Below are 26,111 nucleotides of genomic sequence, written 5' to 3'. Positions count from 1 at the left end.
CCCCATGTTGGGTGTAGAGATGACTTAAAAAAAATTTTTTTTTAATTAAAAAAAAAAAAAAAAAGGAATTAGATAAAGTGGGTGATGAAGTCATAAATGGGGAAAAGGTCCAAGGGCAAAAATTTTCAAGCAACCAAAAGCCATTAGAGCCGAGAGGGGAAGGTGACCCTGAAATGAGCTGTAGAGGCAAGGACGGGGCAAACGCGTGATCCAGAGCTCCAGGGGTGAGGCAGAACTGGAGAGGGCAGGGCCAGAGAAGTGGAGGTGGCCGTTGCCGGGATCCAGATGTTGAGGTGGAGAAACAGATGCATTTGGAGTTGGCAACCTCCGCCGTTTGCTCGAAGGTCTGGATGGACGGTGAGGAAGCAGGGCAGTGGGAGCAGGGGTTTCTATCAACAAGTGTGGTTGTGAAGATGTGAGGCCCGTGGCGGGGGCCGGTTTTGGTGGCCGTGGTTTTGTTTTTAAGGACAGAAAGTTGTTGGGTTATGGGAAGGAGGAGTAGAAGTTATCAGAAGAGAGGATTGGTGAGTGGCGGAATGATGTCCTAAGAAGATTGGAGGGGAGGGGGCTCACAGAGGAGTTGATGCTTCCGGGGAAGGACCCAAGAACAACAGTAAGAATGCGAGTGGCGGGCAGTGGGGAGGGGAGCGGCGCAGCTGGGTGGCTCAGGTGGTTGCCTCCAACTCTTGGTTTCAGCTCAGGTCACGATCTTGCAGTCTCGTGAGTTCAAGCCCCTCATCCGGCTCTGTGTGGACACTGCAGAGCCTGCATGGGATTCTTTCTCCTCTCTCCACCCCTCCCCAACTCACGCCGCCTCTCTCTCTAAATAAACTTAAAAAAAAGAACGCAAGTGGGGTGCTGGCAAGACCTTAAGAGGGGTGTTCAGATTAAGTGTGAAGTAGGAGGAGAATGCGGGGCAGGGGAGCATTTTGTGATGAGCAAAGGAGGAAAAATGGTGGGGAGAGGGAGAAGCAGCCACCAGGTGAGGGCAGGTGCACCTGCGCCATTGCTGTGAGCGCCCTGTTGAGGCTGGAGACCACGGTTTTGCACTGGTGCCAGTCTGAACAATCTGGGGGCTCGCTCTCCCCATAAGATCAGTCCTGTTCGCAGCACCCCACACCTGTGCTTCAATCCTCAGGATGACCTTCAGACCAGAGAAGTGACAGGTGACAAAACGGAGTTTCCTGGGACGAGCTTTGCAGGGTCTGCCCTCAGCGGAAACGCTAGAGCGTGTTCCCTGAGGTGGCGAGGTGGTGGCCCCATATTTGCAGAGGCAGCCAGGATCAGGCTCAACCCGGAGGCAGCTCCTGGGTCAGGCAAGCAGACAGTGAGTTTATTTTTAAACCCAAGTGGGCACTACAGCTGCCAGGGAGAAGCAGACGGCTCTTGGGGAGAATAGAGATTGGCATCTGGTCAGACACTCGTCAGGACGCCTGCAGGCTGCCAAGCGGGCAGGGGTTCAAACTGTCTGAAGGCCAGGACTGTGCATGAGGGGCCAGGGTGGGGGTGAGGGGAGCAGCAGTTAATGCTTCGGAGCCCAACGAAGCATCGCCCAAGAAGGCAGAGGGGGCTCAAGGCCTGAGCCCCGAGGCCCGGGCTGCCCCCCAAGGCAGTTTGGGGCCAGTGAGTATAGAGAATACAGCTGTCATCCCTGAACTTGGGGGCTGAGTCAGACTTGGTCTCAATTCTTTTTTTTTTTTTTTTTATAAAAATTTTTTTTTTTTCCAACGTTTATTTATTTTTGGGACAGAGAGAGACAGAGCATGAACGGGGGAGGGGCAGAGAGAGAGGGAGACACAGAATCGGAAACAGGCTCCAGGCTCTGAGCCATCAGCCCAGAGCCTGATGCGGGGCTCGAACTCACGGACCGCGAGATCGTGACCTGGCTGAAGTCGGACGCTTAACCGACTGTGCCACCCAGGCGCCCCAAACTTGGTCTCAATTCTTAATTCATGGTCAGATGGACCACATGAATGGGGAGAGCAGAGGGCAGGCAAGCATCAGGGGCATTGTGTCAGCCGTCTGGAGGACCAGGTGGTACCTTGTCCCCTTACAGCTGACCTGGAGGGCTGTGTGTGACCGAGTGGAAGGCTGTCGTGGGGCTCTGCGTGGACGATGTTATCCGTGGCTTCACAGCCTCATCAATCTCATAGAGCAGGGAGACACTTCTCTCCCAAAGGGTCAGGTGACGACAGGCCCCCGCTGACTCCCACGTCATTGCAAGGGCTTCCCGGGCGCGCTCTGGGACTTGTCACCAGGGATGGTCTTTAAGCTGTAAGACCTTAGACCTCTTACACAATAGCCATAGCTGAGGCCCAGCCCCGACAACGCTTGTTTCCTGCCTTTTCTTTCAATACCAGAAGGCCTGAAGGGCCCCCATGGAGGCTGGAGCCCGGCCAGCGGTGCAGAAGGTTTCAGGGGCTGGTGGGAGGGCCTCGGGGATCTGTGTGCGGGTGGGGTGCAGCTCTTACTCCCTTACTACCTCTGTGGCTTCTCAAGAAATGAGAATGGAACTCCAGCTTCAAAGCCCAGAAGTTGATGCTCAGCCGCTGCTGGACAGCCCTTTGCCTGAGAAGCGCTTTGGGCCAGAGGAGGCTTCCTGGGCATTGAGCCTCCGGGCCGGGGTTGCCCCTGGCTTCCGCTGTGCTTCTGAAAGGGTGATAGAAATCCCACACTCCCTGCGGCACGTTCCCCAGGGCCGGAACCGCTTCCAGGGCCGGAAGCATCTAGCTCTCTCACTCTAGATGAAGTTAAAATTCCCCAATCCTTCCAAGGTCATCCTGCCCTCGTTCATTTCCCCTCTTCTGGCCTTGCCTTCTTTCAGTTTCCTGGGTTTAGAGAGTGATACTTAGTAATTCTCGTCTAGACCTGTGCCGTCCAGCATGGTAGCCGCCGGCCGCAGGTGGCTTTGGGTCACTTGCAGTGTGGCTAGTGTGGCCTTAGGTCCAAAATACACTCCTGATTTCAAAGACTTAGTACAAACAACAACAACAACAGAACAATGTAACATCTCAACGATCATTTTATGTCGATTACATGTTGAAATGAGAATATTTTGGACATATTGGATTTGCTTAGTAGTATTAATATTCATTTTACCTACTTCTTTTTTTAATGAGGTTACTAAAAAATTTAAAGACACATACGTAGCTAGCCTTCCTGGGCCGCCCATTTTATTCTATTGGACATCACTGGTCTAGACACTGGGATGAGCTATAATCAATTTATAGTCATTCCTTCGACTCAACGAACACACTCTGAGCACCTCCAAAGTGCAGGGTGGGCTTAGTGACCCCGGCTGTCCATTGTGGCCACCTTCAACTCAGGAGGGCACCAAGAAGGCCCACACACAGAACTGGGAACTGAAATCTGAACCCATGATCCATCCAGAAATTCTGAACAGGTGAGTGCCGGGTTCGGGAGGGTGACTCAGAGACAGTCCGGGGTGGTAATCCTATCAAGGGATTTTCGACTTTTGAAAAAACACGTACCTGGGAATTCTCACAACAGTGGCCTTTACAGCAAATTTTGAACTTCTGGTCCCCCTCCACAGTCTTTAGGAAACACTCTGCCAGAACTGCCTGTGACATGTTCTGAAACCAAAGTAAGTACTTTTCCAGACTGTTTCCAGATCTGATATTCCATTCCAGCCCATGGAGCCTTCCACCACGGCAGATAGGAGGTATGCAGGCAGCAGAGGGCAGCAGAGGGCTGGGGCTCCCTCCCTAGAGTTCCCATGGCCAGCCATCCTCGCGCACCTCTGGGCACTCACACAGGTGACTTCTCAAGCTCCGGGGTTCGGCCTGAGGCTGAGAAGCAGATGTCAAGAGTGACTGAGCGCTGACCTTCACGAGTCACCAGTAACAAGCCTCACTCACGCCCTCTTCCAGAAGCCGCATCTTTCACTACCTGAAGGGTCAGCCGTGTGACGCCTCAGAGTCTGAAGGTCAGGACAGACCGAGAAACAAGAAGGGAGTGGACATGAGGACGGAGAGTGGAGAGGCAGCAGCAGGAATGAAGAAAAGTTAAAAAGGTTTCCCACCCAGAGCAGACAGGGCAAGTCTAGAGGCAGGCAGTGACTGGTGGGTTTGAGAGGGATTCCCGCTGGGCTGCCTGGTCAGCTAGGGTGAAGAGATGGGGGGTAGAGTGTTCCCGAAATCCTGGGGGGACTCAGATGTCACCACGGGGTGGGGACCAGGAACCGGGGCTGGCGCTGCCCTGAATCCTACTCTCTCTGCTTGTGAGCTGCCGTGGTCCTGGGACACCTGCCCTTTCGGCAGTGGGGGGCTAGGCTTCTGGGGCTGCTCATTGTCTCCAAGCCCACGACCGCTGCTGCCATTTCCTGCTCCCATGACCTCTACAGTATCTTGGCATCTTACGTTGCCTTCATTCCCTGCCCCCGCCTCGCATCTTATCTTTCCCCTGAATAAGCAGGACCTCCAGAGCCAGACACCTCCAGGCCCAAAGCCTCTAAAGGGGAAGATGGGAAGATAGGTTCCTGTGGGGTGGGAGGGGCTCGAAGCCTTGGCCTTGCTCAGTCCCTCTCTGGCATGGTGGGAGAGTGGCAGGGGTGAGAGACAGCAAACTCTGCAGGCTGAAGAGCAGGTGCCCCGGGACCAGATTAGTGGTTTCATCCACCTTTCTGGAATCTCTTTGGAGGCAAGAGAGGCTTCTCTGACCTTAACCATAAAAGGGAAGCTGGGTCTCCTGCCTTTGGGTAAGAGGCTTCCTGTTCACCTCCGCTTCTGCTTTGCCGAAGCCAGAGGAAGGCAGTTATCTTTGCTGGGAGGGCCGAGGAAGCGGAAGGGCTGGCCCTCCACCCAGTCTGCGCCTATTTCCTGGCCGGGAATGGAAAACTACACCCCTCGCCCGGGTCTCCCAGCGCCTGGTCCTGGGTGCTCACTTCCTCCCCTCAGTGGCCCAGTCATCATGTTCCCTCTGGGGCCAGGGAAGGGTCCCGAGTCACAGTGAGGTCATTTACAGAAAAAGAGACACAGGTTGGTGTGAGCTCCATGGAAGCCCCAGGACATGATCTTTAATTGATGTTCCTGTCCCTGCCTCCCCACCCCCAGCCCCAGATGACATATTTACAGGATGCTGTATGGAGCCGGTTCCAGGCCCAGGCCAGGGCAGCCTCCACTCCTCCCTGGGTGCTGCCGGGGTGGGCCCGGCCCGGGTGGGGCGGGAGGATGCAGACGGCTGGGAGCCAGGTGGACTGGTCGCAGGAGGTCTTGAGTCCTCCACATCCCCACGCCCACTCCCGTGTGTGTGCACACACAGGCATGTCTGCGTGTGTAGTAGAGGTATTCACCCTTGTGCAGAGATGTGGATCCAAACGCTTGTGCCAGATGAATCGCCGGCTGCGTGCACACGCGTACCACCAGAGTGTCTTCCGGTACCGGTACGGCAGCAGCGGTGCAAACCCCAGCCCGTCCCCTCCTGCTTGTGGGGCTGGAGGAGCAGGACTGGCCAGAGGGTGCCCCGCCCCCCCCTTCTCTTGGGCAGTGCCAGCTGGACCGCTGTATTGAGGACCCCACCGTAGCCACATCCGGCCACCCAAAAGGGTGTCAATGGGTCTCAGTCCCCAGTTTGCCCTGAGGGGTGGTGCAGATAAACAGGGAGCCATTTCCTCCTCACAGATGCCCCAGAAACAGAGGGACTGTAACAGCTCAAAGGCCCTGGGGTGTTCAGAAACCCCTGCTGAGTCTGGGTGGGGTATTCCTGGGGAGAGGGGCTCTGCTCATTTGTGGCTTTCATCCCATAAGGTAGCTTGATCCCCATCTTGCCCTTGCCAGCTGGTTTTTAGCAGTCGAGCCAAGGCTTCACTGTCCCATGGGTCTTGAGGGAAGGCCATGCATGGGCAGGACTGAGTTCATGGGAGGGCTGAGGAATCCCGCCCAGCCTCGGCCTATCTCTCAGGCTCGGCTGCAGTGGGAATCGGAGGACGTAATGGGGAGAACAACTGTAAACTTACTACTCAGCCCTGGAATGGGGGTAAGGAGCAGAATGAGTTTGACAGGGCCTTGAGGACTTTTCTAGAAGCTGAGGATCATATAGGAGACCTGCCTTTTCTTACCTCCTCTTGTACATTGCAGGCAAAAGCCCTCACCCTCCAGTCACAGGGCCACCCCTGGCTTTTCCTGCTTGGGAGAATCCTCCCTGGGAAGATGGCCCAGCCTGGGACCTCTAGGCCACAAGGGGGGGTGGGGGGGGGCACCTAAACCCTGAGTCAGCCCCGGAATCACCCTTCTTGAAAGGGGGAAGGTGCCTTTTTAGTTCAGGGACTGTATTTTCTAGACCCCCAAATACATGCGTCCTGGCAGGGACAGCAGGATGGTCACTTTGAAATTGTAGACAATCTGGGACATGTGGTCGTCGCACCCATGACTTAGGCCTTGGGCACAGAACAGGCAGCTTTGGTTTGAATCAGCGCTCATTCTGCTCTCCAAGCTCCGCAGGGCTGGGCCGAGGGGCAAGCAAGGACGCCCTACCCCTGCATGGCTTGGGGACAGCTATGTTCAGTGAGAGGATTCCAGGTGTGATCATCCAGGGAAAGGGCCCCAGGGAAGGGCCAGGCCTCAGTTCCTCTGGTCCCGCCTGGAAATGTCAAAATATCCCAACTTCCCTCGCCCCAGCACCCCCAAAGTTACATTCATCAGTTAAGATTCAGTTAAAAAAAAGTGTAGATGTCAGCCCCCTCCCCCTAAGTCCCAGAGAGCTAAAACCCTGGTCCCAGCTGCCTGGTTTTGAGGAAGGGCCTTCCCAGGCCATGCCCACGGTGGGGAGGGCATCCCTCTAGCCCCCCCTCCCACCTTGAGCTGCGGCAGTCCGTGATGATGGAAGCTACATTCACACAGGGAGAGTTGGTGTACAAGGCCAAAGCCGCATGAGGTGGGGTGAGGGACCATGAGGGAAAGGCCCCAGGCCTGGTCCACCCTGGTGATGTGAAGGGCGAGGCCACACCCCCCCACCCAAACCCCCATGGGACCAGGAGTTGAAGGGCTTGGGCCCGGAAGACATTTGCATGGTGCCTCCCTCCGTGGCTGGGCGGGGGCAGCCTCGTGGTTCAGGGCGGAGACGGTGGGCGCCAGGCTCGGAGGGAGGGGGTGGCACTTAGGCCCCTCCGGACCTGGAACGGAGAGGGGGCATCAGGGGAGGATGTGAGGCAGGGCCCAGAGGGAGAGCCCCTGAGCCAGGCCCTAGGAGGTCAGTGCTGGGCCCTAGAGGCGGCAAGTCACAGGCTGGCCAGGGAGGGGATCTGGTGGGAAGTTCAGACAGCGGTGACATGGAAGACAAAACAGATGGGACGCAGAGGTAGCTCCTCTCCCCGGGGATGGGGACTACAGGGGACACAGCTCCAGGGCCCACCTGGGCAGGGGTGATGTGGCCATTGGAAGGGCAGGAGTAAATGGACGAAGGCCTGGGAGGGCAGGTGGGCAGGAGGAAGGGGCAAGGGCAGGCTGAGGGCTTTCTTTCCGGAGCGGGGCTCTCCCACCCCTGTAGTGACAGCAGTGACAGCAGGGGTGGGGAATCAGCCCCTGGCTCCCCCATCGACAGAATGTGAGGTGACGAATGAGATGGAGGAGACAGGCACAGCGGGAGGGATGACGTGGCCGGCGTCACACTGCCCCCTGCTGGGTCGGGTCGTACCTTCCCCGGCGGATGTTTCTTCAGGAGCCAAGGAGAGGACAGGCAGAGAGAGAAAGAAAAGGAGCCATCTGTGACCTTGCCCTTCTCTCAGAGAGGGCCTTTCTGGCTCCCATGAGACCCCTTGCCCCAGAGATTAGCCAGGGTCCCTAGGACCTGGTCACTAAAGACAGGCCTAGAGAGAGATACCTGGGTTTGAGTCCTGATTCTGCAACTAACGCACCACATGACCCTGGGCCTCAGGTCCCTCCTCTGCACCTTGAAGAGGTGAGACCAGCTCGAGGGCCCCAGACTCAGATGCTCACAGAACACTGTAGGCTAGGTGGGGACTAGGGGCCTAGGGACAGAGGACACAGCCCTGTTTTAGGCAGCCCCTGCTCAGCTCCACTCCATGGCCGTGATGAGACGTACTGAGGGCCAGTCTTCTTTTGCAAGAGAAGCTAGAAATCAGGATTGTTAATGTAAACCTCTTGGTTTTTTTAAATGTGAGCAAAACAAGACCCTGTGGCTGGCTCAGACTCTGGCTTATTAGCTAACTTCTCAGAAAGGCCCCCTCAGCTCCAACACTCTGGGGTTCCAATACCCACCCTCCACACACAATGAACACCTAGTGGTGTGGGGGGCGCATGTGTGTCTCTTACTTAAATCCCCAGCCCGTGCCGCCCAGGACGATGGCTGCAACCAGGACAGCCCCCGCGATGGAGCCGATGATGATGTTGGTACCGCTGGGACCTGGGGAGGAGGGCAGGGCTCGGTTGGCAGGGACAGGCGTGGAGAAGGGGAGAGACAGAGCCCCATCCCGGCCAGCTGCAGTCTCACCCTTATATCTCTCCGTCTCCCCCGTGGGTGGAGACGTGGGCAGGGGGTTGTGAATGCTGCAGTCTTTTCCTGTCCAGTCGGGCTGACAGATGCACTTCCCTTCGTTGCTGCAGACCTGGAGGTGGGGTGGGGCCAACAGACATGAGAGGGGCTCTGTCCCGCCCCGTCGTGAGCTCCTCCCACCATCCCCAGCCTCCAGGCACGCACTCCGTGGTGGGAGCAGATCCGGCGTTCCCCGCTGCCGGGGCAAGTGCTGAAGTTGAAGGCAGAGGCAGGCAGGCAGCGATGATCCAGGCACAGCATGTTGGGCCCACAGGCTGTGCCATCCTCCACGTAACTCAGGTCGGAGCCGTCAGCCAGCTGGACGTGGCCACCCCTGGGGGAGCCGGCATGGCCAGCCTCAGCCCTTGTCCCCCACCCCCATCGCGGCTGCAGTCTGCCCCTCCCCAGACCGGGTCCCAGCCCAAACCTGCAGTCCAGCTCCTTGCCCTGGTGGTAGAAGGTGACACTATTGATGTCCCCCCCTAGATCTCCCAGTCGAGGAGCTCCAGAGATGTTCACACAGAGGAGGAAGCCACAGAGCACGTCCCTGTTGGGGCAGCATGGAGACAGTGAGCCCCAAGTCTGACCTTCAACCCAACTACTACTACTATTACTTCTGAACTCGAATCTGCCTTCTCCCCACCGCCTAATTTTTCACATATTCTCTGTTGGGACTCATAGGCTCATCCTAGAACCTTCTGTCCCAACTCTGACAAAAACCCTCCCCAGCCCCAGAGCTGGGGAGGCCAACCAGGAGCCTTGGCAACTCACTGTTTATTGCACTGGACCCAGCCTGACCCCTTGCGTCCACAGTTCCCACGCTCTGTCCCCTCCACGTTCAGCTTCTCATAGCAGAAGCGATCAGCAGCCGCTGTAAGGAGATGATGCCAAGCGTCACCCACTCACCCCAGCACCCGCCCGGGGACCTCAGGCCTGCATCTCCAACACTCTGGCCTGATCCCCAGTCCAGCTGGGTTCCTGAGATCCTGGAGAGCCACGCACTCGTAAGAGGGTATTTTTAGCGAGAACTTGCCCCTCCTCAGCCTCTTGATTCTGGGTCCTCCAGAGACCCTCTCCCACTCCCAGCCAAAGACTCACCGTGGCCCCAAAGGGCTTGGCACTGACGGTCCCGGGTTTTGCAGCGACCTCCATAGCAGCGGCCCTAAGGAAAAACAGGAGACAAGGGACTGAGACACGGAGTGGTCAGAATGGATACAAGACAAGAGACTGTACTGAGTCAGAGGCCCTGAGGAGGAGCCCCCACCCCATCATACCTGTTCGTGATCGCAGTAGTAACCATCCAGCTTGTGCAGGTTAGGGGGACACTGTGGAGAGAGGTGCTGGGCTGAGAGCCGAGGGATGAAGGGGTGCCAAATGCGCCCCTCGTGGGGCTCATAGTTCAGTGCTCTTTCATGTCAAGGACAAGAGGTCTGGCTCAGAACTCAGGCTACGACGACGCAGACTGGCAAATCCCACAGCCTCTCCCTGTATCCTGTACCTACTTCACAGAGCTGGGAGAACTAAATGGAACTAAGTACGTGGCACGTAATAAGGACTTAAGAGACCTTAACTAATATTATTACACACTTTGATCCCGAGTACACACCAGGCACCGTGCCAGGCCCTGGGAACCCCAGCCAGACTATACTGATACAATGACTGAAGAAACAAAACCAGGAGGCATGAAGAACCGGTTTCTCAGTCGAGGAAACTGAGGCTGACCAGCGGTGGCGACACCAGCAGCGGAGGGAAGGGCCTCAGAGACACGTAGCTCCGCGGAGCCAAAGCGATAGGGATAGGGGTTGCCTCGCCCAGGGTCCCTCAGGGCGGCTGGGCCGGACGGACCTGGCTCGAGTCCCCGGTGCAGGTCTCCGCGATGTCGCACTCGTTCACCGCCTCTCGACAGGACACACCCCGCGGCTCGTACTGGGAAAGGGATCGTGGCTCAGTCCAGAACCGCCGACTCCCCGCCCGCCTTTCTCGAGGCCCCTCACTCATCTCGGCAACTCCTCGCCAGCCCCTCGGCCCCTCCCGGCCCACTCAGCACCGCCCCCAGGCCCGCTCACGGTTCCGCCCCTCCCACCACCTCCGGATAGGTGCCTCGCCTCGTTCCTCGTAGCCCCGCCTTTAACAGGCCGTTTGGGGGGCGCACGCCCCGCCCCTCTCCCTCTCCATTGGCACTTTCTTTGCGTCAAGTCCCGCCCCACATTTACTCCGCCTCCGGCGGCTCCTCCTCCTAAGCACCGTCCCTTATCGGGAAGCCCGCAGCCCCCATCGCTCCTAGGTGTGCTTCCGTCCCGCCCTGACGGTAGTTGCCCCTTACCTTGCAGCGGCGACAGCAGAGCCCGTCGCTGCACATGGCGTCGTGAGTCAGGGTGCATTTCTTGCAGCAATTCCCGCCCGCACGGCTGCACTCCTGAGGGACGCGGGGACAAGGGCAGGGAGGTGGGCAAGTCCTGAACCTCCCCACCCAGACGTTCTCTGGCGCGCGCCCCTGTCACCCACCTGGAGCCCTCACTAGTCTCTCACCTGCACCGAGCCACAGTCGCACTCCTCTCCCGCCTCCACGAAGCCGTTTCCACACTCAGGCGGGTCCAGGAGCTGGACGGGGGAGGGGTGTCGGGAGTCTGGCCGGGACTCTGTCCAAACCTCGTTCCCACGTCCCCCCCCCCCCCGCCCCCCCCCAGGGGCTAGTACCTTGAGAGGCTTGTTGAAGAGACAGCTCCCGCCTCCTTCCTGCAGAAACTGGTTGTATTCGTCGATGCTGCAGCGCGAGAACTTGCGGGGCAGGTAGAATCTGGGCAGGGGTAAGGGACGGAGCCGCTGAGTCCAGGCCCACTCTCTCGCCCCTTCTCAAGATTGGGGATGGGGTGCATAGGGGTAGTAGGTCACCATCTCGAGGAGCCTGAGGATCTGTGTGTCCGGAGACTGCATAATAATCCTCCTGCCACCAAGCAGAAGTGGGCAGGGGACGTTGCTCCCGTCTCCCACCCACCTCCAAACCTCAGGACTCAGCAGTTGGGAGGTTGGAGCGCTAAGGCGGAAAGGTGCCTCCAAATGAGGCTTTGGCGGCACCCAGTGGCGACAGCGCGCACTACAGCCTAGCAGTTTTTGTGTCCAGCTAGGGAATGTGGGTCTCCTGGTGCAGGGTCCTCAGAAAACTGAAAACTGAGCTTATTGAAATCCTAAGGGGTCCCAATAGCTGGGCCTCCCGAGGCCACTGGGTCCAGACTACCACCCACTGGGTCCAGATTTTCCCTCGCCCAAGACCCTCCCCTAGTTTGTCCCTAAGAACTCACCCAGTGTCCTCCATGATGCAGCCCAGCCAGTTGTCCGGGCATTTGCAGTCCCCTGAGGAGTGAGCCAAGTGGATATAAGGGAGGGTGGAGGACTGCCCCCCTCCCATGGACACTCTCTTCACTTCTAGAGCTGCTGGGAGTGGGTCTAGGCTGGGCCACATGGGTCTTCATTGATACCTGCTGAGCTCCGGTGTTTATTCCACATCATGCCCAGGTTCTGTCCCAGCGTTTGGGCCAGGGTCACTGCCATGGCCCCCATGTTGTCGTACTTGAGGTGAGGAAGATGGAACACAAAGATGTCTACATCCGTCCAAAGGCACAGGGCTCATGCCCTTCACAGTCCCTCTGTCTTCAACCCCCACCCCCAGCCATACCCCACACTGCTTACCTCATTCACACCCCCACCCCTGGATAGCGAGCAGATGCCCCCCACGTAGGCGGCCCCACTACTGGTGCTCTGGAAAGTTCTGCCCCTGGAAGGGAGAGGATTGTCAGGAGAACCCCCTGCCTTGCCTATGGTGCCTTCCCTAGGCTGTGAAGGGGAGGCTGGGGAGCCTCCTACACTAGAGCCCTTCTTTGGGGAGGTGAGCACTGCCTTTCCTGTCAGCCTGTGTGACCTCAGGCAAGCCCCTTCCTCTCTCTGTTTGTCCATAAGTCAAATGAGAGGCTCCTATAAGATCATCTCTAATCATAAGGAGTTTTATCAGATTTTTTTCTTCTTTCGGGCATTGGGTCCTTGAGGAAGGAATGCTGGGACAGTTTGAAAAGAGAGGAGGGGACAAAAGGAAGATGATAGGCAGAGGAAGATCACTGGGGGCAGGGAAAACGGGCATCAGCCTAAGATGTAAGGGACATTGTCCAGCCTGTGACAAGTGGCTGGGGGCTGGTGCAAGGCGAGCCCAGTGCCCGGGCCCTGCAAGGGCATCTGACGCAGAGCAGGTGTTCAAGCAACCCTGTGCACTGCAGCAACCATGAGAGGCTGACAGGATGTGGGGGCTGCAGGACTCACGAGAAGAGATGGGTGGCATCACTGGGCTCAGGCAGGCCCTCCCGTCGATAGACCATGAGCCGAGCTAAGGTCTCCAGGAGGTCATCCTGCACCTGGATCTTGTCCCCATCGGCCCACGTTTCCATGGCAACCAGCACGATGCGGGTATTGAGCTGCTCCTTGTACATCTGGGCTCAGAGGGGAGAAGATGAGGGTGGGGCTGGAAGGCAGGAGAGTGTGGGGGGGGGACAGGGCTGGGGGAGGGCCTCAGTCTGTCTCTCCCTATCCGAGGCTGACAGGGCCCCCACCCCCCAAGCTCACCCGAAGCCTATGTGTGGCGGGGCATTGGGGCAGGGGCAACAGAGGAGTGGGAAGGGAAGAGAGGCGGCTCACCACATCCGCCAGGTTCACAACGGACTTGGCGAAGTTGCTGGTGAGGACCACCGACTGGCGCATCTGCTCAAACTGGGAGGAAAGAGAGTAGGCGGAGGCCCAGGCTGCTTCGTGCCCCCCTCCCAGAGTTGCCCCCAGGCTGGGGATCTTACCAGCTGGTGGTCGTTGACCACGATCAGCTCCACGTACTTGGTCTCACTGTGCACAGTAGGGTGGCCCCGGCGGACCTGGGGGGTGGGTGGGCACTTGGAATCAGTCCCCTCCATGCCCAGCGTCAGGGCCAAGCCATGGACAGGCTCGAGGGTGCTGAACTCCAGCCAGGAACAATGCCAGTCCCCCACTGGTGGGGATCCCCTCTCTCCCCAGCCTTGGTATGAGGACAGGCAGTCTCAGTTTGTCCATAGTGTGGACAGGTGTAGACACGGGTGTTAGGAGATGGGGTGGGGGGCTTCCTCCCGGGCATGGTTCCCTGGCCCCCAGCCACATCAGTCTGAGCCCTCCTTTGCCCCAGTCCTGGATGGGGTGTCCTGCTCTGGACCGCAGCCTGAGGTCTCTGCAGCCCGAGGTCTGTGCGGGCCCCCGTACCTGCCTTTTCCTTCTCAGCCTCGGCCGGTTCACAGGAGCAGAATGAGCAGGGGCAGCAAATAGGCAGCCTGGGGGGAGGGGTCAGGTGAGGGGGGCACAGCCGGCCCCCTCCCCAGCCCCGCTTTCCCTCCCTTACCTGGTTCCCTGCATCCGAGGGGGGCTGGGAGGAGAGGGGTCCGGTAAATGAGGTGGGGAAGGGGTCCCTGCAATGAGGGGGAATTAGTTCTTGGGGGGCTGACCAGGTCTGCTCTGAGTCCAGATGGGGAGGGACAGCTCCAGCCCTTCCCCCCACGCCACCCCAGGGTGACCCAGAACTGGCCAGAGCTCCCATGTCGGATCTGATCTCCCAGATGCTCAGATTCCGGGGTCAAGACCTGGGGTCGCCCTGAGAGATAGGGGCAAAGGACACTGGAGCCCAAAGGGAGGTTACTTGAGGGACAGAGGGGACATTGGAGCCGAGGGCACAGGGGGATGGAACCAGAGCTGGGGTGACTGAGGAGGGCAGGAAGGCTGAGGTTACCAAGGGAGGAGGCAGCGACAGCCATTGGGACAAGCCATCGGGATGTGCGTAGGAGGGCTGTCAGAGGACTGTGAGGGGCTCACCTGGGGGGGTTCCTGAGGCCTGGCCATCTCGCGGGGCTCCACGATGTAGGTGAAGTTCCCGTCCGAGAAGACCCCACTGCGGAGAGAGATGGTGCAGCTCCCCACCATGCATCCCCAGGCCGGCGCTGGAGGCTCTTCCCGCCGCCCAGCCCCTCCCCATACTCACTGCAGCCCCTGGCAGGTGGAGAGGGCGGCAAAGGAGTGGGGGTTCCCGCGGAGCTTCCCCTGGTAGTAGCAGTGGTCTCCGGCCCCCTGGAGGAGCAGGAGGTGAGCAGACGTGCCCCCTGCCCTGGCAGGAGAGGTCAGGGCCACCAAAGCTGCTCGGTGCGCAGGTGGCTGCGGTTCCTGGGGGTCCTGCTTCCCCTCCGGGTGTGCTCCTAATTGGCTGTTTCGCCTGGACAAGTTCCTAGCCCTCTCCTTTCCCAGTTCCTAGCCTCCTTCACCTCACCTACAAGATGAGGAAGCTGGACTACATCAGTGGCTCTCAACCCTCTGGTGCACGGTTCACAGATTCCTCCGAGAAGAGCTAGTGCTCGTGTGCCAGGCACTGTTCTGAGCACTTACCACAGATGAGCTCGCTTGATCAGATGAAAGCTGTGGACCCCCCACCCCGCCCCCCAGCGCACACACACGCAACTGCACACACAGTGCGTTCTCGGACACCACTGCCTCCGTGGACCCCCTCTGGACACGGTCTGTGGCTGAGGAACCGTGAGCAGCTTGTGTCGACTTGGCTGGGGCTCTCGGGTCAGAGGGGCCAGCACCCCCTCCCTGCTCCTGCAGAATTGTGCTCCAGTTACTGAACTGGCTGGTTGAGGGGTGCGGGGCTGGGGGTGGGGAGGAAGGAGGCTATTTATAGACACTCATTCATCTTTGCTCAGGCCCCTGGGCTTCCGGGGCTGGGACCCTGGTGTCCCAGGCAGCCAGGAATTCCCAAGGCCTTGGTGCTGAGCAAGAAGGGCATTTCCCCAACTGTCCCCTCCTAGAAGAGTCTGGGGGGCATGGAGCAGGGAGGGTCCCTGAAAGCCTTGATGTCAGGTAGAGAGGCTGGCTGGGAGTCAGACCTTGGGAGCTGGGTGAAGGGAGTCCGGGCTCCACGCCATTCTCCATGGTGACTCAGACTCTGGGAGCCTCCGTGGTGGGGACAGATGGAGGACCCCAAAGGGGCTGGGCCCACCCGAGTATAGGAGTACCTCGGATCCCATCTCCAGGAACCACCCGTCTCTTCGTCCCACCTCCCCTGTCCCCTTCCCAAGGCACTCACGGTGCTGTGCTGGGTTGTCCCCTCCCGGCTAAAATGGCGCTCCACATACTGTGAGGAGAGGAGGTGACTGGAACAGACAGAAGGGGCGGGAGGAAGGAGGGTGGTCACCGCTGGGGTTGGGTCAGGCTTGGGTCCTGCCCCAGCTCAGATTCAGGCCGCAGGACCCGGCCCTGCCCCCATCCCCCCCCCCCCCGCCCCCCAGCCGCGTCTAGGCTGTGCTTTTGCCCACCCGCCTGCTGCCCTTTCTCCCAGGCTCCCGCCACACTCACTGGTTCAGCTCCAGGTCCAGAGTGAAGTTTGAGTTGAAGGCTGGGATGACGAAACTCACCTGGGCCAGGTGGACAGGCTGGGGGTGGGGAGAGGGCAGAGGGGAGTCAACCTGAGGAATCCCAGAATAGGGAGTAGCACTAGGGAGGAAGGGATGGCCCAGCCCAGCAGCTGACGGGACCATTGATTTGGGTGGGAGATGCTTTGTACAAGCTCATCTTCCTCCAAGACCCTGTGCCTTTCCTGGGAGCAGGGACAGGAGAACGCACCCCTGGGTACAGCCCAACCCACCCTCTGGGCCCGGGGCACTGTGAGCAGCACGGGGGGCAGGGGCCAGCCCATCCACCTGGTGTAGGTGCCTCCTGGGGCCAGTCTACCCAAGCAGCGGTGATGGAAGGCAGCTCAGCCCGCCCACTGCTTCACACCACCCTCCCCCCGTTGGCAGCCCCCCCCCCCACGTGGACTAAAGGGAAGCCCCCAGAAGTACCATGGGAAAGGGGCAAGCCGGAGATGGGGTGCAGTGTGATCCTTGGGCCCTGTAAAGCAGGCCCCTCCCTTCCTGTATCCTGGCCCCAGCCTCAATTTACGGAGGAGGCCTCGGACTCTGCAGACAGGGTGGCGTGGGTGAGAATTGGAAGCTGGGGTGATGGGAAGATGCCATCCTGTCAGGAGGGAAGAACTTGGCTCCTCTACCCCCAAGTCCATTGCCCTCTGCCTTGCCCAAAGCAGCTCATCTTTAATATTTCAATCCCGTGGTTAATTTTTAAACACGGAAGTTTTCCTGATAAATTTTTCAGAGGGGCCTTTGCAGTGGGAGGCTCCAGGTTGTCATGGCAACATACCAGGCCTGAGCAAGATGGCTGCCCTTCCAGGTCTGGGCGCCCAGCTCCTGTGGGGAGTGGGGACTCCAGGCCTGAAGCTAGTGTGCCTGGAGGAACAGTGACCTCAAGAGAAGAGGGGGCACGAGAGTCTGGACTCAGGGGATGAGTTGGCCTTCTGGGCTCTCATGTCCCCACACCAAGCATCAGGTCTCACAAAGACCTGGAAGCACAGCAAGGGCCCCAGAAGGACCGGAGGGCCTTCTTCACCCCCATATTCATTTAAGACTGAAATCCAGATCCCCAGGTGAGGGTCCCAGCACTGGGCCATGCAGATGTGAGGCTTTTCTCTGCTGCCTTTCTTTTGTGGGGAGCAGGCTGCAAGATAGAAGGGAGCCCCAAGGTCACAGAATCTCATTGCCTGGTCCTAGCTGGCCTCCTCATCAATCACTTAGATTCCTCATTTTTATTGAGCATTTATTATGTGCCAGGCACTGTTCTAAATACTTTGCAAGTATTATCATATCTGATCTTCATAATAAGCCAGTGGGATGGATGCCACTGTTATCCTCACCTGACAGATGGGGAAACCGAAGCACAGAGAGGCTAACTAACATGCCCAAAGTCATGCAGCTAAGAAGTCATGGAGCTGTGATTCAAGCCTACAGAAACAGTTTCCAAGGCCTCCTCACCCCAAAGATAAGATAAGGTAAGACAAAAATGGCCCAGCATCCATGAGAGGTCATGGGGGGAGGGGGGGTGAAGGCGCAGAGCCTAGGTAGACAGCCCTCTGAGCGCCAAGGACACTGACTTGCCCCATTCCAGGCCGACTGGAACTCCAAGATCCATCCCAAGCCTTTAGAGCGTCGATCAGAATTGAAATAGAAAGTCAAGGACAAGGAGTCACTGTTTTCCTCTCCCTGCCCTGGCCTGGCCCAGCCCATCTCTGCTTCCTCCGTGCCCCTGGGCCTCTACCCTTCCCACCCACCCCCTTGGCCCTCCTTCTCCCCTCCTGGGCTTGGTCTATCTCTGCCTTTCCCACCTGTCCCTGCCTAGACTACCTCTGCCCTTCCCTGCCCTGAAGTCTGTACCTCCTTGTTCTTTCTGTCCCTGACAGAAAGCCCCTGTTGGCCACCCAGAGGTGCAGCCTGTTCAGGCTCCTTGCCCTGAGTCCACCCTCTCAGGCTGTGCAGCTTCAGGGATGATCCAGCAGCCTCTCTGAGCCTCAGATCTCCCCAACGAAAATGGTAAGATGAGCCCAGACGCAAGCTGTGAGGTGGGCTTCGGGTGGTGGGGGTCGTCCTGGGCCTGGAGAATTCTGGCAGGGTCGGCCCTGGTGCTAGCAGGATCTCCCCCACGCAGGAAGTCAGCAAGCTAACCATCTGGCCTCCCCCATCTCTGTGCAGACCAAGCTGACCCCCACTCTGGGGAAAGCCCAGACTGTCGGAAGAGCAGACACTAGGTCCCTTTTGTCCCCACCATTTCCTGCAACCTCTTCTTTCTCCACCCGGTAAGGCCCAACCTGGGCTGGACTGCCCCTGCCCCAGTAGGGCACAGGGCACGGGGGCCAATGAGAGCCAGAGCAGCTCTTGGGGCTGGGGGCTGGGCCCAGGAAGGGCTGGGGGAGCCATCAAGGGTGGTAGAGGAAGAGGAGGGAAACCAGATAGCTGGGCAGGGGGTTCATGGGGACACTCCCTGTCTGCAGTTAGAGAAAGAACAGGCAAACCCACCTGGGTCCCCAGGACCTCTGTTCTCCAGTCACCTGGGGTGGGGGCTGCTGCTGGCACCAGAGTCCTAACACCCCCTCCCCCCAGCCAAGCTTTAGGCCGAGTTCTATCAAAGCCAAACTGCTCCTTGCTTGGTCTGCCTCCTGCCCCTGACCTGCCCCCGACCTCGCCCATCATCCCTCAGTCCCTCCCTCGGGAGCCCCTTCTGTCCCCCTCCACCCACCCCCACCTACCCGCCCTCCTCTGTGCCCAGCTCAGCGCTGCTGGTGACCGGCCGGCTGGGCCTCGACCCCGTGCCCTGCTCTTGCCTCCGGCTCTCACGTGCCCTGGCTCATTTGATCTCAACTCGCCCGGGTCGTCTGGTGCTCATTTTACAAATGGCAGGCCAAGGCTCAGGGAGAGACACTTGGAGGTGACTGGCCCAGGGCCATGCTGGGGAGGTGCGGGGTCAGATCTCACCCTGGGGCTGCAGTTCATGTCTGCCATGGCAGCTGGGGCCACCTGGTTTCAGTGACTGTGCCCTCCCTAAAGCTCCCTTGTCACCAGCCCGTTCACCCCCCTAGGCATTGTCTTATGCTCCGTGTCAGGCTCACCTAGATGTGGGGTGCAGAAAGAAGGAGGCAAAAATCCCACTGAAGTCCCAGGATCACAAATACAGATGCCAGGCCCCCACCCTAGACCTACAGAATCACTGGCTCGGGAAGGGGGAGACTGAGGATCTGGAGGATTCCCGGATGCTCCAGAAAATTCGAGTGTCCAAGCACTGCCCCTCAAACTGTCACCCCAAATATCTCCTCCCAAACTTCCATCTCCTCCCATGACTTTCTCCTCCTCACTATGTCTACAAAGCCAGCACTGCCCAACCCACAGAGGGCAGTGGCCCCCACTACTCCTGGACCTTTAAGCACACAGTTCTGGACGTCTATTTCTCTGATCACTGATTCAACCTCTTGCACGGTGACTTTTAGTCCCCAGAAGCACAGGCTGTGCCTACCTTTTCCCCTGCCCAGTGGGCTCAATAGTCACGTTGAATGGAAAGGCATCAGAAGGCCTGAGCCTCACTTTCTCCATTGGTAAAATGAGTTTGTCATGGAGATCAGATGGAAGCCCTTTTTAATATGTTATTATCACAAGGATTAGTAATAATAATGATAATAATTGAAGAATATGGAGTGTACATGTTCCAGCTAAACAGGGCTTTGAGGACTAGATGAACCACATGGGCTGGGTGGTGGCAGATGGCAAGGAGCCAGAGAGGCAGGGAGAAATCCCCTCCCCACAATAGTACCCCCCCCCCCCCACGATGTGCTGAGGCTCTATTGATCCACAGGACAGCGGGAATCCCAGACCGTGAGAACGGTTGAAAATTCTCTGATAATGGGATTTGACCTAAATTTTTGATGACAGTCACTTCCTTAGAGGGTCATTAGTCCCTCTGGGGACAGACTCTGGGCAACTGGGTCCCTGTAGGCAGCCAGGAGGGGTAATCAGGCAAGGCCAAGCCCACAGGCCAGTCTGGCCGGGGAGAACTCAAGACTCCTGCCACATTGTCCCCACCCTCCACCAGCACCACCTGGAGCCTGACAGGTAACCCCCAAATGCCCTGGCTTCTGTCTCAGACACCAGCCTTCAAGCTGGTGCCAGCTGCCCAGCACCCTGCCCCTGACGTGCAGGAGCGAGGGCAGGCCTTACAGATGTTAAACACCTGCTCTCGCCAAATCCCAGGCAGGACATCTGACAAACATCACCTCCTCGAATCCTCCACGCAGCCTGGCAAAGGAGAGACGACTATCAGCCCCATCTTATGGATGAGGGGGGTGGGATTCAGAAGGCAGCAGTGGCTGACACCGGTCACTCAGTCAAAAGCAGTGGGGCCAGGAGCCACCAAGGCTGTCCTCCCCAAAGCCTTTCAGACCCAAACTTAACCTCCTGCGTGAATGATCTCTCTTCGCAGCCCTCACCCTTCCAGAGCAAGCTGGGCTCAGCTCAAGTCCCAGAGGCAGCTTCCGGCCACCAGCCCCCTCCCAGGAACCGTCTCCTGCCTCCAATCCCAGGACAGAGCTGTTACCTTGGCTGCATGGCCATAACCCCAGTGGGGTACTAGGTTCCAGGCACAGACCCGGTGGCTCCCTGCAATGACTGCCATCTAGCAAGGGTAGGGGACTGAGCCTTGCTGAATTGACCCCCTCCAGCAAGAAAACACAAACACTGAAACACACACCCTCAGCAGAGGGCTTCCGGGGCAGCATTTCCAGTAAATGCTGGTCTGGACAGCTTTCACAGGAGCTCAGCCCAGTGACTAGGATCCCCCCTCCTCCAGCTGGCTCTGATAAGTCTATCTCCTAGGCCTGGAGGCTGGAACTTCTCCACCCCCGTCCTGTTTGCTTCCCCCACATCCTGCCCTTTTCTTGGTTCTGAAGGAGTCTGGGTTTCCCCAGGGGGCAGGCATGACCCACACAGCAGCTCTGTGTGGTTTAGAAGAAGAGTCCCTTCGGAACACATGTAGCCTCATGAGCCCACAGATTTCATTCAGTCTACTTGTTGGGGCACCCTTGTGCAGTGAACAACCAGCCCAACTGTACACGGTGGCCCTGCTTATTCTTTTGCCTCATCCTTCAGCTTCAGACTCCCTGTGACCACAGGTTTCTGCACTTCCAGAAGCTCCCCCACCTCTCTGGGCCTCAGGCCCAGCTTTCTTCCAAACTGGACAGAAGTGAGGTGTTGAGATCAGTGGCAAAGAGGGCAAAGGGACCCCTGTGGCCCTCTTCAATATACTCCTGAGAGAGAGGCAGGCCGGCCCAAGTGTATCAATCTTGACTCTGCTACTTAAATGCTGTGTGACTTGGGCTTATTATTTCACCTCTCTGTGCCTGTCTCCCCCACCTGTAAAATGGGAATAGCGACAGCCCCATCTCCTAGGGCTGTGATGAGCATTACATAAAATCAATATATGTAAAGGCATAACAGTGTCTGCCCCAGTAAGGGCCCAGCAATTGTAATTTCTCTAGCTTCTAAAGTCCTTCTTGGCTACCTTCTCTCTCCCCCACAATCCCCCACAAAAACCAGGAGCCCTCAGCACACAAAACCCTTTCCTATCGCCACCTTCTGGAGGTGAGTGATGCTGAGATTGATGTTATCATAAATCATCCTGGTTTTAGGGCTCGGGAAGCTAGGCCTCAGACAGGTGATATGACCGGCCCGAGGCCAGAGCAGGTGAGCACACAAAGCCCCATCATCCTCACCCCGCTGGCCAGCGTGTGCCCCCAGACTCGCCACATGACCTGCAGCAAATAGAGATCTTGCTGCTGGCTCAACACCTTGCTCAGCCCGAGTTTCCAAACCAACGCAATAATTTCGGACTCAGCCCAGCAGCGCCAGGGTGTGGCACTTCCTGCTGGGACATGGGCTCAGTGCTGCACGGGCTCCATCATCAGCCCCGTACATGCCGAGGCCAGAAGTGCTTCAGGGAGATGTGCCAGGTGGGAGGTAGAGGGCTGCAAAGTGTCCTTCCAGTCAGGGGGAAATATTTTGGACACGTGGGATTGCCCCTGTGCCGAACTTGAGAGTCCTTTTGGTGGGAAGTACCGGGTATGGGAGAGAATCACTCCACTGCTTAAAGATCTGGTGGACTTTGAGGGGTGCCTGGGTGGCTCAGTCGGTTAAGTGTCCAACTCTTTTTTTTTTTTTTTAACTTTTTAAATGTTTATTTATTTTTGAAGGAGAGAGACAGAGCATGAGCGGGGGAGGGGCAGAGAGAGGGAGACACAGAATCCGAAGCGGGCTCCAGGCTCTGGGCCGTCAACACAGAGCCCGACGTGGGGCTCGAACCCACGAGCTGTGACATCATGACCTGAGCTGAAGTCGGACGCCCAACTGACTGAGCCACCCAGGCGCCCCAAGTGTCCAACTCTTAATTTTAGCTCAGGTCATGACCCCAGGGTCGTGGGATCAAGTCCTGCATCATGCTCTGTGCTGAACACGGAGCCTGCTTGGGATTGTTTCCCTCTCCACCTCTCTCTGCCCATTCTCCGCTTGCGCTACCTTGCTCTCTCTCTCTCTCTCTTTCAAAATAAATAAATAAACATAAAAAAAAAAAGATCTGGGGTACCTGGGTGGATCAGTCTGTTGGGCATCTGACTTTGGCTCAGGTCATGATCTCACAGCTTGTGAGTTCAAGCCCCGCATCGGGCTCTGTGCTGATGGCTCAGAGCCTGGACCCCGCTTCGGATTCTGTGTCTCCCTCTCTCTCTGCCCCTCCCCCGCTCGTGCTCTGTCTCTCTCTCTCTCAAAAATAAACATTAAGGGGCGCCTGGGTGGCGCAGTCGGTTAAGCGTCCGACTTCAGCCAGGTCACGATCTCGCGGTCTGTGAGTTCGAGCCCCGCGTCGGGCTCTGGGCTGATGGCTCAGAGCCTGGAGCCTGTTTCCGATTCTGTGTCTCCCTCTCTCTCTGCCCCTCCCCCGTTCATGCTCTGTCTCTCTCTGTCCCAAAAATAAATAAACGTTGAAAAAAAAAATTAAAAAAAAATAAATAAATAAACATTAAAAAAATTTAAAAAAAAAAGATCTGATTGAGCAAGTTACTCAACTTCTCTGAGCCTCAGTTTGCTCATCTGTAAAATGGGCAGGCAAAAGTTACCTGCCTTATAGAGTTGTGAGAATTCCACCCCAGGGGAGCTGAGGTACAGATAAGGCAGGGCTATGACTACGTCCCCTGGGGAGGCTGCAGGGAGGTCCCTGGGAAGGCTCAATGCTAGAGAGACCCCCATTGGAGGTGACCACCGCCCCATAGATCCACAGAACCCTCCACTCCTAACCTCACCCCCTCAGACACCCTGTTGGGCATATTCAGACTTGGTCACTCACACACATATCACAAATGCACACATGCCACCCACTCAGCCAGCAGAACGACACCCAAAGAGACTCCCCTGTCGCCTGCATACCCAGTAGTCAGGCTGAGCAGTCAACTCCTAGCCAACACAGGCTTGGGTGCACAGTTCTCAGATGGGGGTGACATCAAGGATGAAAGCTGGACCAGGGACAAAACCCAGCCAGGATACCCCATCCCTGGCCTTGGAACCATCCCTGCGGCCCACCCCCAGGGAGCCTGGGCAGACACTGAAGGCAGCCTCCAACCCCTTCTCTTTCGCCCCTGCTCCACCCCCACTCCACCCCACCCCCACCCAGGCCTGCCTGCTCAGGACCATTAACCACCCTCTTCCTCACTGCCTTGAGTGATGGTCCATCTATTATTCATGCTGCCTTCCTGCTCTATTCCATTTCCCGAGTATCCCCCCACCCCACCCCCCCACAAACCCCTCCACCTCCCCTAAGGGCTTTTAACCAAGTACATTAGGCAGGGCCAGATGCCAGTCTGACAGATGTCTGTAATGCTAGCCTCCGTTTCCCTCCTTCCTCCCTCTGCCCAGCCCAATTTACCTCCCACCACTCCCAGCTGCCAAACTTCCCAGACCGCGGTTGTACCCCTCCTCCGAATCTCTCCTCTACACCTCCTAATTCCGCCAGGCCTTTGCCATCCTGCCCTCCGCCGCCCCCAGTTGGCCTGGCTAACTTTCCGCTTCCAGCTCCTGGAGAGCCAAGCCGTGCTGAATGAATATTCCATCTGGGTAATTATTATTCACATGATATTAATTAATTATTAATTGCAATTAATCTCCTTCATTCCTAACTTTCCTCTGGGAGGCAGGAGGGGCCTGGCAGCTGAAAGGGACAGAGGGCGGGTGGAGCTGGCATTTGTGGGTGAGCTTGGGACCTCCAAGCCTTTTCCCAAGGCCCCACCCTCGGGCGAGGACAGGAAGGAGAATGACAAGCCTATCAGTGCACAGAGGGGAAACTGAGGCAGGATCAAGCACTGAGCTGTTCCAAGAAAGCCCACTGAGGGTGGCTGTGATGAGAAACAGGAGCCCTAATCCTTGATGGAGCTCTTAGCTGCTTCTCCCTGCCCCCTACTGCCTTGCCCAAGCCCAATTTGGTGTAGAACCACTTGCTTTGGCAGGAGAGGAGTGGGGGCTGGTGGAACCCTGACCCAAGGCTGGACTGTACCCTGGGCATTCCAGGGTCCACGGAGGACAGGGGATCCCCATGATGATTGGAGGGGGCCTGGAGTGAGGCAGGTGGGTGCTCCCCACTAGTGGGCTCCAGCACCCATTATACAGAAGGAGAATCTGCGGGAGCCGGCTTCTTGGGGAGGCGCCCAAACCCTGGCTGCCTGGTGGCCTTCCTTGGGTTCCAGGCCTGCTCCAGACCCCTGGCCTCACACCCAGGGCCACTCACCGGGCCCCCTGGTGGCTCCTGGCGGACCCTGGTGTCCAACTGCTGCTTTCGGACCTCTCCTCCGGAGCTCTCCCCCACCAGACGACTGGGCTCTGTGACCTCAGGGGCTTCTGGACTCCCCAACTGGGGTGAGACCCGCCAGTGCAGAGCTCCGACAGGACCCCGGGTCCCAAGACCTGAGGAGACAAGGCCATAGCTGCAGGCGGATGCCCACTGAGGGGCAGGAGACTTGGGACTGGGGTGAGCACACTTCATCCCCCACTCTGGTGCGCCCCTTGGAGCTGGGCGGATCTGGTCCCCTGCAGAGGAAGAGCCCGATGGGGAGGGGGCCAGGAGCTTTCCTCCCGCCCGCCTGTCACGACTGCCCCCCCTCACCCGCAGAGACCTGCAGAGTCCGCTGGCCGGCGGCAGGGGGCTGGCCGCGGTGGGGCGGGCCAGATGGGGACAGGTGGGTGCACGCGCCCTCCGTCCCCCCCTCCCGTCCCCCCCGCTCCACCCACCCCCCCCCCCGCGATCGGACAGGCTGTCACCCCGAGCACTGCAGGAAAATGTGGCTGCAGCAGAAAGCGCCGCAAAACCCGGGGCGGGGGCAGGGAGGGCGCGGGGGCCGGGGCCGGGGGCACTCACCGGGCGGGGGGAGCAGCGGCAGCAGCAGCAGCAGCGCCGCGAACGCCCAGCGCCGCAGCCGCCTCATGGCTCGCTCATAATCCTCCGGCTCCGGGGGCTGCGGCTGCGAGCGGCGCGGCGAGGGCGGGAGGAGGCGCGGGCGGGAGGCGCGGCTGCGGGAGCCGCGGGCGGGGGCGCCGGCCGGGCGGGGGGCGAGGCTGGCGGCGGCGGCGGCGGCGGCTGCGGGGCGGGCGCCCGGCTCAGCTCGCTCCGGCCGCGGCCATCCCGGCTGGGCGGCGGGCCGGGTTAAGAGCCGAGCGGCGAGCACGTGAGCCCAGGGCCCGCCCCCGCCCCCCGGGCTCCCCCGCCCCCGCCCCCCCCTCACCCCAGCCGGCCAGGGCCGGGGCCGCCGAGGCGCCGCCCGGAGACCGGCCCTCCCTCGGCTCCTCGGGGCCCTCGGCAGGTGCACAGCGGGGCGCGCCCGTCCCAGTCTCGCGGCCCCTGCCTTGGCCATCCCTCGCTCCGAGGACCTCTGGGTTTGTAGGGGGGAAGGCGGGAAACAGAGGGACGCTGGGCTCTGACCCCGAGGCGGCCAGTCTGGGGGACCGCACGGTCGGGGGTCGGGGGCGTGTCGTTCCGGCTCAGGTTCGCCCCTCCGGCGTGGTACCCAGGAAGGGGTTTCCCTGGACCCAGACACGAGGTCCCCGGTCGAAGGCTGTTAGAGCTGGGAAGTTTAGAGGACCAGCGACGGGACCGAA

The 26,111-nt window shown here is 58.7% G+C and overlaps 1 protein-coding gene across 3 annotated transcripts; it reads right to left on the bottom strand.

The window, feature by feature from the left end:
* Positions 1-4,998: 4,998 nt before the first annotated feature.
* ADAM11 (ADAM metallopeptidase domain 11) lies at positions 4,999-25,553 on the bottom strand. 3 transcript variants are annotated; one of them, XM_045489188.1, is made up of 27 exons: positions 25,375-25,552; positions 24,748-24,923; positions 15,910-15,986; positions 15,641-15,707; positions 14,543-14,628; positions 14,377-14,452; positions 13,910-13,976; positions 13,774-13,841; positions 13,341-13,415; positions 13,189-13,260; positions 12,817-12,983; positions 12,196-12,280; positions 11,985-12,075; positions 11,808-11,859; positions 11,206-11,305; positions 11,038-11,109; positions 10,832-10,924; positions 10,354-10,434; positions 9,783-9,833; positions 9,607-9,670; positions 9,280-9,379; positions 8,936-9,055; positions 8,674-8,842; positions 8,467-8,581; positions 8,289-8,379; positions 7,651-7,668; positions 4,999-7,129 (listed from the first exon to the last, which is right to left on the bottom strand). In XM_045489188.1, exons 1-27 carry the CDS (start codon positions 25,439-25,441, stop codon positions 7,114-7,116), a joined length of 2,316 nt encoding a protein of 771 aa, XP_045345144.1. In that variant the 5' UTR covers positions 25,442-25,552; the 3' UTR covers positions 4,999-7,113. The 3 variants fall into 3 exon arrangements, with proteins under 3 accessions (XP_045345144.1, XP_045345143.1, XP_045345145.1); XM_045489187.1 differs by having other exon boundaries at positions 4,999-7,668; positions 25,375-25,553; XM_045489189.1 differs by lacking the exons at positions 14,543-14,628; positions 15,641-15,707; positions 15,910-15,986; positions 24,748-24,923; positions 25,375-25,552 and having other exon boundaries at positions 4,999-7,668; positions 13,778-13,841; positions 14,377-14,446.
* Positions 25,554-26,111: the final 558 nt, after the last annotated feature.

This window comes from Leopardus geoffroyi, chromosome E1, assembly GCF_018350155.1.
Source record: "Leopardus geoffroyi isolate Oge1 chromosome E1, O.geoffroyi_Oge1_pat1.0, whole genome shotgun sequence".
NCBI lineage: Eukaryota > Metazoa > Chordata > Mammalia > Carnivora > Felidae > Leopardus > Leopardus geoffroyi.
This window is presented reverse-complemented; position numbering and strand designations above follow the sequence as displayed.

What these genes read in the sequence shown, in the direction of transcription:
- ADAM11 (XM_045489187.1), bottom strand. Translation starts at nt 25,441, where the DNA reads ATGAGGCGGCTGCGGCGCTGGGCGTTCGCGGCGCTGCTGCTGCTGCTG. An exon ending in TCTGCTGTCGCCGCTGCAAG is followed by an intron (nt 10,435 to 10,831) that starts GTAAGGGGCAAC and finishes TCCCTTTCCCAG; the next exon opens with TACGAGCCGCGGGGTGTGTC. An exon ending in ACTACTGCGATCACGAACAG is followed by an intron (nt 9,671 to 9,782) that starts GTATGATGGGGT and finishes GTTTTTCCTTAG; the next exon opens with GGCCGCTGCTATGGAGGTCG.